This window comes from Vanessa cardui, chromosome 23 (genome assembly GCF_905220365.1).
Source record: "Vanessa cardui chromosome 23, ilVanCard2.1, whole genome shotgun sequence".
Classification (NCBI taxonomy): Eukaryota; Metazoa; Arthropoda; class Insecta; order Lepidoptera; family Nymphalidae; genus Vanessa; species Vanessa cardui.
Window position 1 is genome coordinate 4,858,137 of NC_061145.1, and position 18,235 is coordinate 4,876,371.

General features: G+C 31.7%; 2 protein-coding genes across 2 annotated transcripts; both read left to right on the forward strand.

Moving 5' to 3' along the window:
• Window positions 1-363: 363 nt before the first annotated feature.
• On the forward strand, window positions 364-10,261 carry LOC124539835 (fumarylacetoacetate hydrolase domain-containing protein 2). Its single transcript, XM_047117194.1, has 5 exons — window positions 364-773; window positions 2,609-2,828; window positions 5,922-6,086; window positions 7,634-7,800; window positions 9,988-10,261. The coding sequence occupies exons 1-5, from the start codon at window positions 487-489 to the stop codon at window positions 10,142-10,144; spliced, it is 996 nt and encodes a 331-aa protein (XP_046973150.1). The 5' UTR covers window positions 364-486; the 3' UTR covers window positions 10,145-10,261.
• Window positions 10,262-11,229: 968 nt separating this feature from the next.
• Window positions 11,230-15,560, forward strand: LOC124539826 (uncharacterized protein K02A2.6-like). The gene is made up of 2 exons (XM_047117185.1): window positions 11,230-13,599; window positions 14,389-15,560. The coding sequence occupies exons 1-2, from the start codon at window positions 12,155-12,157 to the stop codon at window positions 15,473-15,475; spliced, it is 2,532 nt and encodes an 843-aa protein (XP_046973141.1). The 5' UTR covers window positions 11,230-12,154; the 3' UTR covers window positions 15,476-15,560.
• Window positions 15,561-18,235: the final 2,675 nt, after the last annotated feature.

Here is an 18,235-nt window from a genome sequence, read left to right on the forward strand (position 1 = left end):
ATTCAGCGTACCTACCATACTAACATAGTTACTGAACGAAATTTGTTGTGATGACAAGTTGACAAGAGGTGACAACTGACAACACAGCGATAATAATGTTCGTTTTGCGATCATGAATGATAAATTTGAAGTTAGTAACAAATAACTATTCATTACAATATGGTTATTATTTACACTGCAAATATAGTCTATTTTTGAAACATTGATAATGACATGTTTAGCTCGTTGAAGGTTGAATTAACAACCAATCAACTTCGAGATAGTTAATTTTGTTTACTTATAAAGATAATAAACTATAAAGTTTAAGTATTGAGTTATTAATTTATTAAATTGTAATGATGTTATAACTTTTGGAAGACTTAAATTTTTAAGAAGACTGCGTGATAAAACATTGCAAATAAACTAAATATATAAAAATATCGACGTATTCATTACGTAACTTTTTGTTTATTTGAATTCATTTGGACGTGACGTCCACTCGACATTATGAATAACACAATTTCGTTCGCCCGGCGCGCGATAACGTCTATAAAAACTCACTATCATATTAAAAAAGGTTTTAATATCACTAGTAACGTCGGTATTAGGAAGTTTTCTGTCAGTTCGTGTAGAAATATGAAGTTCGTACAATTTGTATATAACGAAAAACCTAATGATATTCGAGTTGGATATTTAGATGGTGATAATGTTGTAGACATCAATAAATCTGACTCAAGCTTGCCTAGCAACCTGTTAGATATTTTGAAAAATGGTGATGTGGAAAAGGTTAAAAGGTAGGTGAAACTGATTACTGTACGAATTAATTAAAAAACAAAGAAATTTAGACATATGTCTGAAATTATGCATGTAAGGGTTAGAATTTCTACTAATATTCTTCTATTAGATATTTGATCGGGGACAAGCTTAATCCTTAATCGGGCACAGGAACTATTTTCCCACTCCCCTAATCTAGCTAAATTCCCCAGTATTTAAAATGGCTACCATTAAGTTATATTATTTACACAAAAATAATCTTAGATAAATATAGAATTATTTTGCTGGTATATTTAGCTTTCAAATTTCCAATGTCAACGTCAGAATCATGAACGAAGAACATCTACTTAAGCTTAAAAGCCATTAAACCAAGAATTTAATTGAATCTACTTAAGCTATGAAAAAAATGATTTTTGTTTTTCTTCCTGTCCGATAAGGGGTTAATGAAATAGGGCAATACTGAACTGTGTATAGTAAAATTAATATAAATGACAAATATCTAATCATAGATATCATTAAATATTATCTGTAAAACATAAGAACTGTTCAATTAATCTTCAATTTTACAGGTAAACTATGACACCACTTACTACCTACTTACTATTTTTTTTTTGCCACCAATGAGCACCTTACCTACTACTTTCTGTTGTTATTTTCTAGTTTGATTTGAAATTTTTAACCATCAACCCTAAGTTGAAGATATTGTAAGATGTAGTATAAACTTCTTTCATTAACAGTAATTATGGTTAATGAGTTTTTTTTATGTCATAATTATTTACACTCTGTCAATGGACCACCTGATGGTAAGTGTTCAACAGTAACCATAGACAGTGGTTCTGTAAAAAAAAAAATAGTTCGCAGATATTATTAATGCATCACTAATCTTGGAAATTAAGGTATTACGTCCCTTGTGCCTGTAGGCAGGTTTATACCATAACTCATCAATACTTATTTCATTATGGTGGTAGAATATATTAAGAATGGATGCTACCAATAGTAAACAAGGTCACATTTGCTTCTCTTTAATACTAAAATAAATGTAAGCTATATAAGTCCATTTAAATTTTACCTAGGTACATGTAAATTCATTTAAAATTCAAATAAGCTGTATGTAAAATGTGTTTTCAATATTATAATACTGTCATTAATTCTATACAAATTTATTTTACTGTCTTTTTTTTTTACTTTTTAAGACATTGACTTTACCTACTCAACCCTGTATCAATATTTTAATAAATAATGTGTAATTAATTATGCTTGTCCTTGATAATGGGTTAGGTAGGTTTGCTATCTCAAGAATTTATTAAATTACTGGCTATCTGTAACTGTTAACCATTATTTATTGAGGTGATATTGTAATAATGAATACTTAAAAGTAACATATTGTGGCTATGTTTATTGAGCCGTATAAATGAAGAAAATTAGTTATTTAAGAAATAAAACAGCAATGTATCACATGTACATAGTATAATACCAAGTCTATTCTAGCTGTCTTTTAAAGTGTGTTTTTGCTATCAATTAACAGATTTATTAAAGAGGAGGCTTAGCATGTATAATTCATGCATATTTTAGTAGATAAAGATAGAACCTTCATAGATCCTTATTGTACTCATATGAAGGTGGGATGAATAAGTAAAAAGGCTTGCTCAGAAATAATAGCACAGCTTCAATAAAAATATAATAATATACAACTTCTTTGCTACAAAGAGTAAGAGCAAAGAGTTTTTATATGCTTATATTTTTTATCAATCTAAAATATCTGACTTAAAATAAGTATAAGCTAAGTTTGAAGCAATATATTCAAAACAGGGGAAATAAAACGCTAACAATGTATATTATATCATATAATTTTTAGGCTAAAGTCTTCAAATCCAGCATCAGTACCCTTGTCTTCTATTAAACTGGCAGCACCAATCCACGGAAATGACAAAGTATTGTGTGTAGGGCTTAATTACAAAGACCATTGCGAAGAGCAGAAATTGACTCCTCCTGAAGTACCCATGATCTTCAGCAAATTTTCAAGCACAATCATCGGCCAAAAGGATGCTGTGAAGCTTAGGACTGATGTTACTGATGTAAGTATAATGTAAAAACTTAACTAAATTAAAAATTATTGTTCTTTTTTTAAATGATTACTGGAAAAATTTGCCTATGTTAGAATGATTATAATATATTTAGTAAGTACACAATAATACTGAGTACTGGTCTCTGGCAATACAATATCTGATGAGTGGATGGTACCTACCCAGATGGATTTGCATATAACCCTACCACCGAGTAAAATAAGTATTATTATTTAAATGCAAGAAAATATTCTGTATTTTGTATTTATTATGGAAGCTCTTAATTTTCCACATTCACAAACAAAAGAAAGATCTTCATGATCATCTCAATAAGAGTTTTAGTTTTCGAGAAATTCGTGGACATACATACACTTACGAAATTAATCACACGGTGCTCAGGAGCAAGCAAGGTTTTTAACTTTTGTGTTTATTTTACAGAACTCTATATACGATAGGACACAAGTATATTAAAAATCCAAAACACTCTAATTCATTGCAAAAAATGCGGTTTCAAAATGTCAATTTAAATTATCGCGCAAAAACGGATCTATATTTCGTATGACGTCACTCCTGTCTGTCTGGCCCATTGATCGTACTCGTCCTCACTGGTTTTCATACTTATGCATGGTTTCTCGACTTTTGAGATACTTTTTTGTAAAAATTTAAAAGGGATAACTCGATACTCCGAAAAAAGCCGTGACGTATGTTTTGTGCCAATGTGTTCATCTATTATTGATTTTTGAGTGGACCTTCTGACACAAAATTGAGAAAAAAGTAGTTTTAAGCTGAAAAGAGGAATCTGGAGTCTGCTTTGACAGACCCAACTTCCATTTTTATTCAAAGTACGCAATTAATTTTCGTTTCAATATTCACTTTTTTGACAACTATAACCTCAAATAAGTAGTCATAACAGGAGTGACGTCACTGAACGCTAATTAGTGTATTAAAATACGTTCAGTTTCAAGTTATTTTAATTCGTAATTATTGTTGAAAAACAACATTATATCAAATATAAACAGTGCAGGGGCCATTGTTTTATACTTTTTTAAAAGTTTAAAAGCAAAATTTTCATAAATATTATATTTGCATGTTCCCTATTTTATTCAATTCTGACAATGTAACATAAATACTTGTCGAATTGATAACTTCATTTTTTTAAGTCGATTAAAAATTAAATATTATTCTTTAAGTAGGCTCAGAATCGTCATTTTTAATTAAATGTAAGGCTGGCATTATATATTAATTTTTTTTTTCACAATTACATGAAATAAATTAATCACTTTCTTCAATAAAATTTCTTAGGGAGTGGTCAAAATTGTATACAGTGATTCACAAAAGTCTGCTATGACCTCAGTTAACAATTGGGGTCAATTATTGAAATAAATTGTGCTCGTAATTCATACGGTGCGTAGGTGGGTAGCAGATGAAGTAATGCACGCTACAAATGGGGTGACAATATTACATATTTTATTCACAAAAGGAAATTGTTAATTATGAAATTTGATACTAAATGTGTCTCAAGTTCAACGCTTAATTCGACGAACACTTTATCATAATTCATAAGTATTTGCTTTTTAAATTTGATCCAATAAGGTCCTTCGTCTGAAAAATACAAAGATTAAAAATACATGGTACTCTATACTCATTATTATTTTTAAGATTGGAATATAAATACTTTTTGTAAATTAACCCTTGTGATGACTTACTTGCCTCATATTATTCACAGTTTCCTTTCTTCGTAACTAACAATTATATTTTTGTTTTCTCTAAACTAATTAGCTTTTAATACAGAATCGTTAATGGTGTTGCCGAATAGAATACCAAGATTATAGTTTTTAGGCTCAGGCGAAAAGTTTTTGATATAATGTTATTTAATATAATGGCAAAATTTACTTCGGTGTATATTTGCAAGCTCATATTTTTTTTTATAGTTCCGTATATGACCATTTTTAAATTAGGTACAGTGTGATAGAATAGGTATGTCTCAATATGGTATACTCTCAGATCAGTCAGAATGTGACGCTCTTCTTGTAATTGCGGAAAATCTGCATATTCCAGAACGCTAGCCGCCAATTGTAAAATATGTAAAATATGTAATTGTAAAATATGAACCTTATCTATTTCAGTTTTTATTAATTTCATAAACTGATTTTTGAGTTTATTCTCTCCTCGGGAAGGAATGGAAATTGTTCATAAAACATTTTCGTAATAGTTCAATCAAATATATAAGGAAAAAAATCTATGATAATTCTCAGTTCGAAGGAATTTGAAGTCTCATTTGGAACTTTCATTCACCACTGACATTACCCATCTTATGATTATGAAGAGGTTTATTTCCCTTATAGCTTAGGTGCTAGTTGGTAAATGTGCAAATTAGCCACGCATTTCTAAGACAGATGGAGCATTCCTGAAGTCATCAACCAGATTAATACAGAATAAAAACTCAATAAGGTAGTTTCGCGTAATCCTGGACAATACTCCTTATAATAGTGATTTCTGTTGTAATTGCTAAAGGCCCAGTTATATCAATCATATAATTATCATTACTGCTATTCAGCTTGCAATCATTAAAGCCATAAGAGTTAGAGTACATTGCGTTTTTTTCTTCTTCGAAATGTCTCGAACGTCAAGTCTTAAATCTTAATAGAACAAAATTAGGAACTAAATATAAAATAAAAAAAAAATAAAAAATAACGAGCTCCGTGTTCGAGTGGTGTGTACACCGATTTTCATGGGTACGCCACTCAGGTCCCCGGGTTCGATTCCCGGCCGAGTCGATGCAGAAGGTTCATTAGTTTCTATGTCGTCTTGGATCTGGGTGTATGTGGTACCTTCGTTACTTCTGATCTTCCATTACACGAGTGCTTTAGCTACTTACATTGGGATCAGAGTAATGTATGTGATGTTGTCCAATGTCTTAAATTTTTCATTAGCTTTGAATAGGTCCAATCTCATCATTTATATAATATAATTTATTATTATAATATATTAGATGGGTAAGAGGGTAAGAAAAAAATCATTTTTATTTATAGTAATTGAAGACTGTTCCTTTTTTGAATTTTATTGACCTAAACTTTTTTAGAAGATATATATAATTGTTCGCAGAAAGTAGATTGGGAAGTTGAACTCACCGTCGTGATTGGCAAAAAGGCGAGTAACGTTAAAGCAGCTAATGCGTTCGATTATGTATTTGGTTACACCGTTGCTCAGGATATCAGTGCCAGGGACTGGCAGAAAACTAGAAATGGAGGACAATTTCTACTTGGCAAGGTGAGTTAATAACATTGATGTACTAACCACTTATCCAATTATTGTACAATATGTTGATAATTATCGAAATCAAAAGAGAGAGTTAATAATCTTGAATGTAATGAAAAATTAAGGTACAGAAGTGAACATTAAGAAAATCATTTGAATGTATACAGTATATGAAAATTTACGTGATAAAGTTAGCCGAAATATAAAAAGCAAATTTTCTACAAAGGTAATTCTCGATATTCGCAACGAATTGAGAAAAAATATCGATTCATCATCATCAAATGATTCCTCTGACGTCTCAGACTTTGTACTTGCGAAAATCAATTGTTATTTAGTTATAATCCGTCCTCATACAAGCAATTTAAGAAATAAAAATTGTTAAAATAAAAGCTTTTAGACATTTTCTAACAAATAAGTGTTCTCAATAATCACCTCTGAGGCAATATGCTTTTAGTAGATAGTTGACAATATTAATCTCGCAGTATGCCAAAAGTTGCTTAAAAGAGATTTTGGAGGAAGATCATCATTTTCTTTATTGTATTTCTCCACCAAGGCCACCTGAAAATAGTAAATATTACATTATTATAAATAACAAGTAAATTTATGGAAATGGCACATGAGTTATATGCGACAAAATCTTTAAAAATACCGATTAACTACTGAATCAGTTGAAATCAATCAAAAACATACTTTATGGGCAAGGGTATTGAAAAAAAAAACAAAATCAATTTGTGAATAAAAATATAATATAACTATTAGGGTTAACACTGTTGATATCTGTGAAAGCAATAGAAAAAAAAGGCTTCTGAGTGAATTCAGGATATGAGCAAAAATAGAGCTATATTAATTGTTTAGTTCTTCTGGAAAATCTGAGACATGATCATGATTTATTTCGTGCTACTCGTACGTAGTTGAGACATCCATATTATGAATGAAAAAATGCATTTTGATAACATAGACTTTTCTATATACAAACACCTAATGGATATTTATCTTATCTTACTGTGATGTACTCTATCTGAAGTGCTACATTACTCTTCATAGCAATCTGTGTTTTTTTATCTAACTCGTATGTTGTCATACGATTATGTAAGGTGTTTGTTAAATTTAAAAATACCTGTACCAAGATACTTATCTATTTAAGAAATTCCAACACATAAAATTTTTACTGGGTTTGGGATAACCCAGCAAGTCTTGCCTTTGCTGCGTCTTGGCTTGCCGTGACCTTCACCAGGAAAGCTGAATTCAAATTAGCGTCAACTTTAATTATATTTTGTAAATAAATAATTCTAATAACAATACATAATTCATTATCACAAGGATCATGGTTCTGTTAAACGTGGTGAAATTGTGATCATACCACTTCTAAATACATTCACACGATGAAAATGTCTTAATGACCATAAAGGTACGACATACATTATACCATTATTGACTTTTTGCCTCCAAATGCTCCAGGTAAAACGTATCATTATTGTGATCATTCTAAAGTTCCTATATAGAATATTTTAAGTACAATGACATAAAAAAAGTAAAATTATTCTATATTTAAATTTCAGTCCATGGACACGTTTTGTCCAATTGGCCCTTGCATCACAACCAGTGATGAGATCGGTGATCCACAAAACTTGAGCATCAAGTGCAGTGTCAATGGAGTAGAGAAACAGTCGAGCAATACCAATCAGCTCGTTCATAAGATAGAAAAAGTCATCGAGAGACTTAGCTCGTATGTATATTTAATTCCACAGATATTTTTAACTTTGCCGTTTCATATATTTATATCATTTTTAAAAAATATCATTAAAGAAGGCATATTATTCAATACAAGATTATACAGACGATAAAAAAAGCGTGGAATTAATACTTATTGACTTGAAGGCAAGATATATTACATACATATATAATTGTATTTAACTAACATGACTGTATTTTTAATTGTTTAAAAAGAGTAAGTACTGAGTTTCTTGCCTTTTCCACCATTTTAGTTATAGAGTACGTCAATTTAAAATTACATTTATATATGTCCTGTCTAGAAGTCAACAAATACTCGTTTAACGCTATTTTATCATTAACTAGCGGATACACGCCGACTTTGCACGGGTGTCATGCCTTACATACAACGTTCACAGCTTTTTAAGTTGTTTTTTTGATCCAACTCATAGGGTTTAGGAGCTGAGATGGCCCAATGGTTAAAACGCGTGTATCTTAACCGATGATTTCAGGTTCAAACCCAGGCAAGCATCACTGTATATAGGTGCTTAATTTGTGTATTTTTATTCATCTCGTGCTCGGCAGTGAAGGAAAACATCGTGAGGAAACCTGCATGTGTCGAATTTCATCGAAATTCAGCCACATGTGCATTCCACCAACCCGCATTGGAACAGTATATCTACGATATCACATTGGGAATTCCTAATATTATTATTTATAAATGTTTCTCTATCATATTGTGCATGTATTATACGTATAAACCTTCCCCTTGAATCAATCTAACTATTAAAAAAAACGCATCAAAATCCGTTGCGTAATTCTAAAGATCTAACCATACACTATGTTTTGATATAATCTTGTATTGAGTAAATTGTAAGTTTTTAATAGGACCATTTAAAAATAACTATTAGGCAATAATTGTCCCGCTATAAAACTGTTCATTGCGATAGCGTAATCTAGTGTCTATTGATACACTTAAAATAATGCATCATTTGTAATCTGTTAAGTGGGTAAAGTCAATACCAACTAATATATCAGAAAATAAATGACTGGTATTCAAGAGAGGAAAAGAAAATATATACAATAAACATAATTTAGTAGTGAGGTACAAATTTAAACATAAATCACTACATACTATAAAATAAAGTAGTTTTTTCTGTCCCTATATCCCTATATATGCTTAAATCTTTAAAACTACGCAACAGATTTTGATGTGGTTTTTTTAATAGATAGAGTGATTCGACTGGAAGGTTTTTGTATATGTACAATCGATGGATAATATAGTAGATAAACACTGATAATTTTAAAAGCTTCTAGTGTGATGTCATAAATAAATATAGTCTTATAGTATATGTAGTATCAGCATTACAACCATGCGAATCCGGGGCGGGTCGCGGGTCGGGTCTGAACTGTATTTCTCGATAGCTGAAACATTGTTGTCTTCAAATCTTAGTGTTAGAGTTAAGAGGTGTCCTTTAGTCGCGTGCTACATCGTAGATCGTGTCGATGTTTAACATCTGACAGCGCAACGGTCAAACACTAGCCAGTGAAAGGTAAAAAGGGTAAAAGAACAGCCGAGATGATCAGATAGAACGCATTCGTCTTAATCGATGATTACTTCTTCGAACCCAGGCAAGCACCACATAAATTTAATGTGCTTTATTTGTGTTTATAATTCATCTCGTGCTCGGCGGTAAAGGAAACATCGTGAAGAAACTCACATGTGTAACATCAAGGAAATTCTAGAGGACTTGGCACATATTTCATCGCGCTGCTCCAATGCGATTTTGTGGCATGCACATGTGGCAGAATTTCGATAAAATTGTGATTAGACACACGAGGTTTCCACTGCTTAGCACAAGATGAATTATAAACACAAATTAAGCGCATATACATATATAGTGGTGCTTGCCTGGGTTTGAACCCGAAATCATCGGTTAAGATACATGAATTCTAACCACTGGGCCATCTCGGCTCATGCTCTTAAACTTCTCCACAAAGGGATAGGAGGCTTAAGCCCAGCTGTGAGAAATTTATAGGGTGGACATGTTGGATAATATTCTTAAATAATTTGTTAAAGTCAAAATCTTCATTTATTAAAAACGTTGAAAATAAAATTGATATTGTACGCATAAAGAACACAGTAAACCTTTTCATAAAAAAGGTTTTTTTTTTTTTAATGAATTATTTATGTTAATTTCAGGGTTATGACACTTCTGCCGGGTGACATAATACTGACAGGAACTCCGGGCGGCGTTGGAATGTACAGGTCTCCTCCCGAATATCTGAAGCCAGGGGATTTGATCCAGAGTGAAATACAAAACATCGGTGTCCTAGAAACCAGGGTTGAAAAGTTTTAATATATTAAGTGAAAATGTTAAATGGAACGGAAGCATTGCTGTTGTTTACCAAATTAAATGAAATCTATATATATGATCATTGTATACAATTTATAAAATAAATGAATATCACTGATACATATAGAGTTTTTTTATTTTTATTTCTGAAATAATAGTGTCATTAGTGTTTGGTGAGTTTTAAACAATTTCAATAGTTATGTATTAGTATAGTTAAATAGTTCTTTAACACTGTTTTAGATACTTTTACTTGATAGCTTCAAGAACTTATACAATTGGTCTAAGCGAATATATATAAGTTGAATTATATCGGCTACAACGACAATATATAGATTGTATTATACTTAACAGACTTGATTTTGATGATAAAGAAATTTTCCGAAATACTAAAAATGTATATTTAGTTGTGGTAAAAAAAAAGCTTTAAAAGTTCCTTTAATCTTTATAAATTCTCTGCAACTTAGATAATATTCTTCGTTTGAATGTATATTTCAGGTATTTGTCAGCATATATGAACTCTTAAAGGCATGCAAAGAATGTTTAGTGTAGAGCTATCGTCAAGGAAAAACAAAATTCAATATAACAGTACATCGCCTTTTCAAAAACTGGAAATATTTGTGTGTTTTGTCATGAACTGAAAATTATAGACTATAAAAATATTTAGTAAAAGGTTTCCTTATTGTCAATTTTATATTAAACCTATTTCTTCAATTTTATATTAATCTATTACATGATTATATAACAATCAAAAATATAATATTGTTAACTACCTAAGTCTCCCGCAGAAAGCAGAAACTTTCTCAGTATTGCTAACAATTATAATCAATAAGGTCGAAAATACCCAAACATATTTGTGAATTTACCAATCTCTTCTCAATCGATGTACCTACCTATTAAGATATACTTACGTATTTATTTTGTTAACACAACAACCGAATAATTATCTAATTGTGTTAATTAATTTAATAATAAAAGTATAACATTAGTACCCATAAGTGGATAACAGACAATAGGCTAATGCGAAAAATAAATTGTGAATTATTGTAATCAGTGTATATTATGAGTTTAAAAATGGTTATTTATGTCATATCCTTTAGAATATAGAATCTAGTTCCTTAGCAACGTATTAATTGTTATGTCATTACAAATATATATATGGAATAAAAATGCGTTATAAAATTACGAATAATTATTTTATTTACTAAAAACATATTAAACTGGCGACGAGGATGTCAAACACCGTAAAAAAATACAAAAGATTAAGAGCCTCCTTACGGGGTAATTTAACAAGAACAGAAAATTACATAAATTTACAAGAAAATATTACAGAAGAAGAAATAGATTCACGACTTTACACTTTACAAGAAAGCCTTCAAAGATTCCACGATGCACAAAGAGAAATTGAACTTGAAACGGAAGAAGATCAATTAGAAGAAGAAATACAATACAGGTACGAATTTGAAGAACTTTACACAAAATTGAAAGTGAAACTGTTACTTTTTCGTAGATATAATAATAATGAAATAGAAAATAGATTGAAAAATATTGAAAATTTAGGATCAGTTAAAAGTTATACCCGCAAAGAATGTGCACCGAAAATACCATTCCAACCATACCAAGACACAGAATCCTTTAAAAATTTTGCTAGGAGATTATCCGTATATTTGTTAATGAATAATATTAACGATACGAGAATGAAGGTTTATACATTACTGTCCACACTTTCTCCAGAGTTACACGAAAAAGTATGTGACTTATGTTCACCTGAAGATCCTCTCGATAAATGCTATGAAGACCTTATTAAAATATTACAAGATTACATTGATCCAAAACCGAGCGAGTGGGCGATGCAACACAATTTTATTTCACGTCTTCAATCACACAACGAGACGGTAACTATCTACGCATCAGAATTAAAAAGACTCTCATCTTACTGTGAATTTAACTGTCAAAACTGCAAAAAGAATATTTCAGAAAATTTTCTATCACTACAATTTATAAGAGGATTAAAAGATGGAGATATACGTATTAAGATATTACAAGAAAAAGAAAAAATTACAATTTTCAGAACTAATACAAATCGCGGCATCAATAGAAATGGGTAAGGTAGATAATGCCGCCATGACTAATATTCCAGGTCAAGAAAACAACAGAATTGTAAACAAAATAACACCTTCCAGAAATAACGTAACGTTAAACAAAACGAGTAAGAGAGATACATTAACAATTGAAGATTTAAAAGGAACCTGTTTCCGTTGCGGAAGAATAGGACATAGAGCTAACACGTGTCGTTCATTACATGATACTTGTTATAAATGTGGTAGAAAAGGTCACTTAGCTAAAGTATGTCTAAAAAGAAGAAATGAGGCCAATCAAATAGAGGAACAGGTAAATAACAAAATGGATGAAGACTTAGGTGAAATCAATATTATCAATGGTGAAATTGTGGATAAATATATGATAACAGTAAATATAGAAAATAGAAACATAAAAATGGAATTTGATACGGGTGCTGCATTGTCTTCGATATCCTTAAACGACTATAAAAAGTTACAAATAAATAGGAAAATTTTTAAAACAGATATAAAATTGAAAACTTATACAGGAGAAATTATTAAACCTATTGGAGTAGCGTACGTTCGTTGTTACTATGATAATCAAAGATTTTATGGAAAATTATACATTATTAACAAGAATGTTGATCCAATTTTCGGAAGAAGTTGGATGAAAGAGTTACAAGTAGACATCGCTAACTTACATTCAATAGATTGTACTGATCAGAGCCTTAAGTTAGACCAGTTATTAGAAGAATATTCTACATCTGTATTTAGATCGGATATTGGAAAAATACCAAATTTCCAAGCCCATCTCAATCTAAAAACAAATGTGCAACCAATTTTCATCAAACCTAGAAGAGTTCCATACGCCTTGAAATCAAAGATCGATAATGAAATAGAAAGACTTTGTGAACAAGGCATAATAACAAAAATAGATCATAGCGAATGGGGTACTCCTATTGTTCCCATAGTAAAACCAAACGGTAGTATTCGATTATGCGCGGACTACAAAATTACATTAAATAAGGTCATAGAAGATGAAAAATATCCAATTCCAGTAATAGAAGACATATTTTCAGAGATGAACGGAGGTAAAATTTTTTGTACTCTAGATATTAGTCAAGCTTATTTAAATATGGAAATGGATGAAGAGAGTGCATTGTTACAAACGTTGAGTACACACAAAGGCATATACAAAGTAAACAGATTAATGTTTGGGGTAAAAGTTGCTCCAAATTTATGGCAAAAATTTATGGATAAAATTTTACAAGGATTGGAAGGAGTTAAATGTTTTTTCGACGACATTATAATTCAAGGTTCCTCAGAAGGAGAATCATTACAACGATTACATCAAGTACTACAAAGACTGAAGGATAATAATCTCAGAGTGAATAAAGAGAAATGCAATTTTTTTAAGCAAAGTGTTTCATATTTAGGACACATAATTGATAAGGACGGGTTACATAAAAGTAAAGAAAAAGTAAAAGCAATTACAAGTACAGAACGTCCTTCTAATGTAAATGAGTTGAGAACTTTCATTGGCATGACAAATTATTACAATAAATTTATACCAAATTTAGCTACTATTTCTAATCCATTAAATGAACTACTTAAGAAGGGAGTTCCATTTTGTTGGTCACGTTCTTGCGAAGAATCCTTTAAGAAAATAAAAGAAGAAATAATAAACGAAAGATGTTTGATTCATTTTGATAAGAATAAACCGTTAGTGCTAGCTACCGATGCATCACCTAAGGGCTTGGGTGCAGTTTTGTCACATAGACTACCAGATGGAACAGAGAGACCTATAGCTTTTGCATCAAGGACCTTATCATCAAGTGAAAGAAATTATAGTCAGATTGACAAGGAAGCTACAGCTATATTCTGGGGTTTAAAAAAATTTTTTCATTACTGCTACGGTCGAAAATTTATTTTAGTTACAGATCACAAACCTCTCACAACAATTTTCCATCCACATAAAACCTTACCTACAATGAGTACTATGAGATTATTTCAATATGCTCACTTCTTGTCTGGGTTTGATTACGAAATCGAATACAGAAGTTCAGAAAGACATTCAAATGCTGATTATTTATCTAGATTTCCCGTCGAACAGAGCAATGACAGTAAAAGAGACCAACACAGTATATATCAATTACAACAGATAAGTACATTACAAATTAGCATAGAGAAAATTAAATCTGAAACAATTAATGACGAAGAATTACAACCGATATTACAAGCACTACAAACAGGTAAAAACCTAAGAAGTTTTGGCTACAATAATAATGAGCTAACAATGCAAGATGGCTGCATACTTAAAGGTACACGAGTATTTATTCCAAAAGGTTTGAGAGATATTGTGTTAAACGAGTTACATACTGGACATATTGGTGTAGTTAAAATGAAATTGTTGGCTCGAAGTTTTGTTTATTGGAGAAATATCGATAAAGATATAGAAAATAAAGTTAAATCGTGTAGATCATGCAGACTACAATTGAACGAACCTAAAAAAGTTGAAATACACCATTGGGAAGAATCTACAGAACCATGGCAGCGAATACATATTGATTTTGCTGGACCAATTTATGGACATTACCTATTTGTTATCGTAGACTCATATTCTAAATGGGTTGAAATAATTCCTACGAAAACTATTACAAGTTCATGGTGCATACAAAAATTAAAAGATCTTTTCTCAACTTTTGGAGCTCCTAACATTTTAGTATCTGATAATGGCCGGCAATTTACATCAAATGAATTCAAAAACTTTCTTACTGAGCAAAGAGTGTTACATAGGACTTCAGCTCCTTATCACCCAGCAACTAATGGACAAGCGGAACGATTCGTTCAAACAATAAAGAGAAGATTAAAAACTATGGAACAGGAACGAGGTACCTTAATAGATAAAATAATTACAGTCAAGTGTTGCTTGCGACGAACCCCGGGGGTATGCGGGCGGAGTCCATACGAACTCATGTTTGGCAGAAATATAAGGACATATTTACATACAATATTTGAAAGAGATACGAATACTAGAGTACAATTAAAAGAAAACATAATTTTAAATAAACAATTTAAAGAGGGGGACAGAGTACAAGTTCGAGTATACGGTAAAAATAAAAAGTGGATTTTTGGAACAATTCAAAAGCGACTAGGAACATTACATTATCAAATAGTCACAGATGAAAACGAGATAATACGTCGACATGTCGACCAAATGCTTTCGGCACCTTTAATAGAACGTCAAATTGCGGCGGAGGGCTGTCATATCCTTTAGAATATAGAATCTAGTTCCTTAGCAACGTATTAATTGTTATGTCATTACAAATATATATATGGAATAAAAATGCGTTATAAAATTACGAATAATTATTTTATTTACTAAAAACATATTAATTTACTAACGAAAGTTGAAAATAATACTTAATATATTCAAAAATCCATAAATATAAATTCATTTTTTCAAACGATTGTCACGTGACACAAAACGCTCCTAATTGGCCGGGCTTATGATGAAGTCACTTTCTTGTAAACTTTGCTTTTCTACAATATGTAGCACAGATTAAAATACAGGAAAGTGACGTCACCGACCTTATTTCAGCGCCATATTGACCAAGTAGCGTTTTTGCGCGCTATTTAAATATGGATATTTTTCGGCAAATCTGTACTAGAAATAAAAAACACAACTTTTACTGGGTTCTTTAACTTCTACTAAATAATATAAAATGGATTTTTAAAAACCAGTCAAATAGCCTATTTACCATAAGAATTTGGGCACTACAGCTTTGTATTCATTTTATTGTCTTTTATGATATTTAGCATTGTATTGTGACCTGTATTATACTAAGTTTTTACTTGGCTTTGAGCATGATAATCTTTACCACCCGCTCTTCAGATTATATTATACAGGAATACTTACTTTTGTTCTGTTCCGGTTTGAAGAGTGACTAAGTCAGTATAACTAACACAAGAGACATAACATCTCAGCTCCTAAGGCGTACAGATTTGTTAAAAGGATAGTGGATACATTTTCATTACTATATAATAGTTCCCTAATACATAACAGCCTCTCCCTCGTTACTCCAACGCAGATGGAGAAATTTCAAATGTTAAATGCATTTTCTTTTCTTGGTGGTAGGGCTTTGTGCAAGCCCGTCTGGGTAGGTACCACCCACTCATCAGTTATTCTACCACCAAACAACAGTACTCAGTATAGTTGTGTTCCGGTTTGAATTAACTACAGGCACAAGGGGCATAATATCTTAGTTCCGTCTGGGTAGGTACCAACCACTTATCAGTTATTCTACCACCAAACAACAGTACTCAGTATAGTTGTGTTCCGGTTTGAAGTAACTACAGGCACAAGTGACATAATATCTTAGTTCCCAAAGTTAGTGGCACATTGACGATTTAAGGAATAGTTAATATTTCTAACAGCGTCATTGTCTATGGGTAATGGTGACCACTTACCATCAGGTGGCCCATATGCTCGTCCGCCAACCCATACCATAAAAAAATCTTTCCAATCTAATATCTTCTTTCACCGCCGAAAGTTTAAGCATGAGAAAATTCAATGAATATACTTCGTTAATACGTTCAATACGGAGCGAGGTCTAATACGCCTCGTTTGTACCCTTGCGGTGCGGAATACATATATTTCTCTGTCGTGCGGTAGCCATCTCGACTCATGTGTCGAGATGGATGAGAACATCTTAACCGATGATTGCGGGTTCAAACCCAGGCAAGCACCGCTGATTCATGTGCTTAATTTGTCTTTATAATTTATCTCATGGTCAGTGGTGAAGGAAAACATCGTGAGGAAACCTGCATGTGACACATTTAATAGAAATTCTGCCACATGTGTATTCCACCAACCTGCATTGGAACAGCGTGGTGGAATATGTTCCAAACCTTCTCCTCTAAAGGGAGAGGAGGCCTTTAGCCCAGCAGTGGGAATTTACAGGCTGTTGTTGTTGTTTGTTGTTGCGGTAGCCATAACATCTATTTGACATATTGTAGAAAAGTGATAAATATTTCTTTATTACTATGGTGTACCTACTTTAATACGGAGTCTCTATAACCACGTACCACACTGATCACATCGCATCATCACATCACATCGACTTTTAGTTTCTTAAACGTAACGTGGTCTAATGAGCCCCGAACCGGTATTATAATAGTTTTCAAACGAGGTCTTAAACGCAGGAATGGAAAAATATAAAATAATGCCACAGCCTACGTGTTAAAGTCACCACTGAGTTTCAAGCGATATAGAATTGTCTATTATTAAAAAAAATATCTATTGTGTAAAATAAGATATAATTAATTGTAACCAATAAATGTGTAATTAAAATTTAAATATTTATAACCAACCAGATAAGCTAACTTAACGCCTGCATGATGCAAACTTCTTTATCTTTATTAATGGATCCAAAGTATGTGACCGTTTGTACAATCATATCATTTCGGTCAAGTTTGAAATTCGATCCTTACATTATGCCTAATAAGTCATTAATAGTATATATTCGTCCAAAATCATCTATAGGTATTATATCGACAATTCTATCTCCATATGTATGGCTTTATATTGTTAATGGTAGTAATACGCAATCTAGGAAAAACAATGATCCCAAAATACTAACATAAGTTAACGCACTGATATAAATAATAATAGTTATAAGTCAGTGTCGGGCAATCTCGTAATGTAATATTAATTCATCTTGTAACAGCTGATGTATTCTGTAAAAAGATTCTCAATTCAAAATTGCCACAATAGCTGAGCTATCATAACCTATCTTGCCGCTGATTGGTGAATAGGCCACTCAATTGAGCCAATCGCCGTCTTCCGTCGGCCACAGGAAGGACCGTTTGAGACCTCCCTTTCATAGACTATTAAATTTAATATCAAGGGGACTTTTATTAACTTAAGTGATACGGGCCGCACCACCAGCATATTTTGACCCCTCACACTTTCTAAATGTTTCTAAAGTGTTATAATAAAGGATAGATCAGAATAAAATGGATAACTACCCGCAGA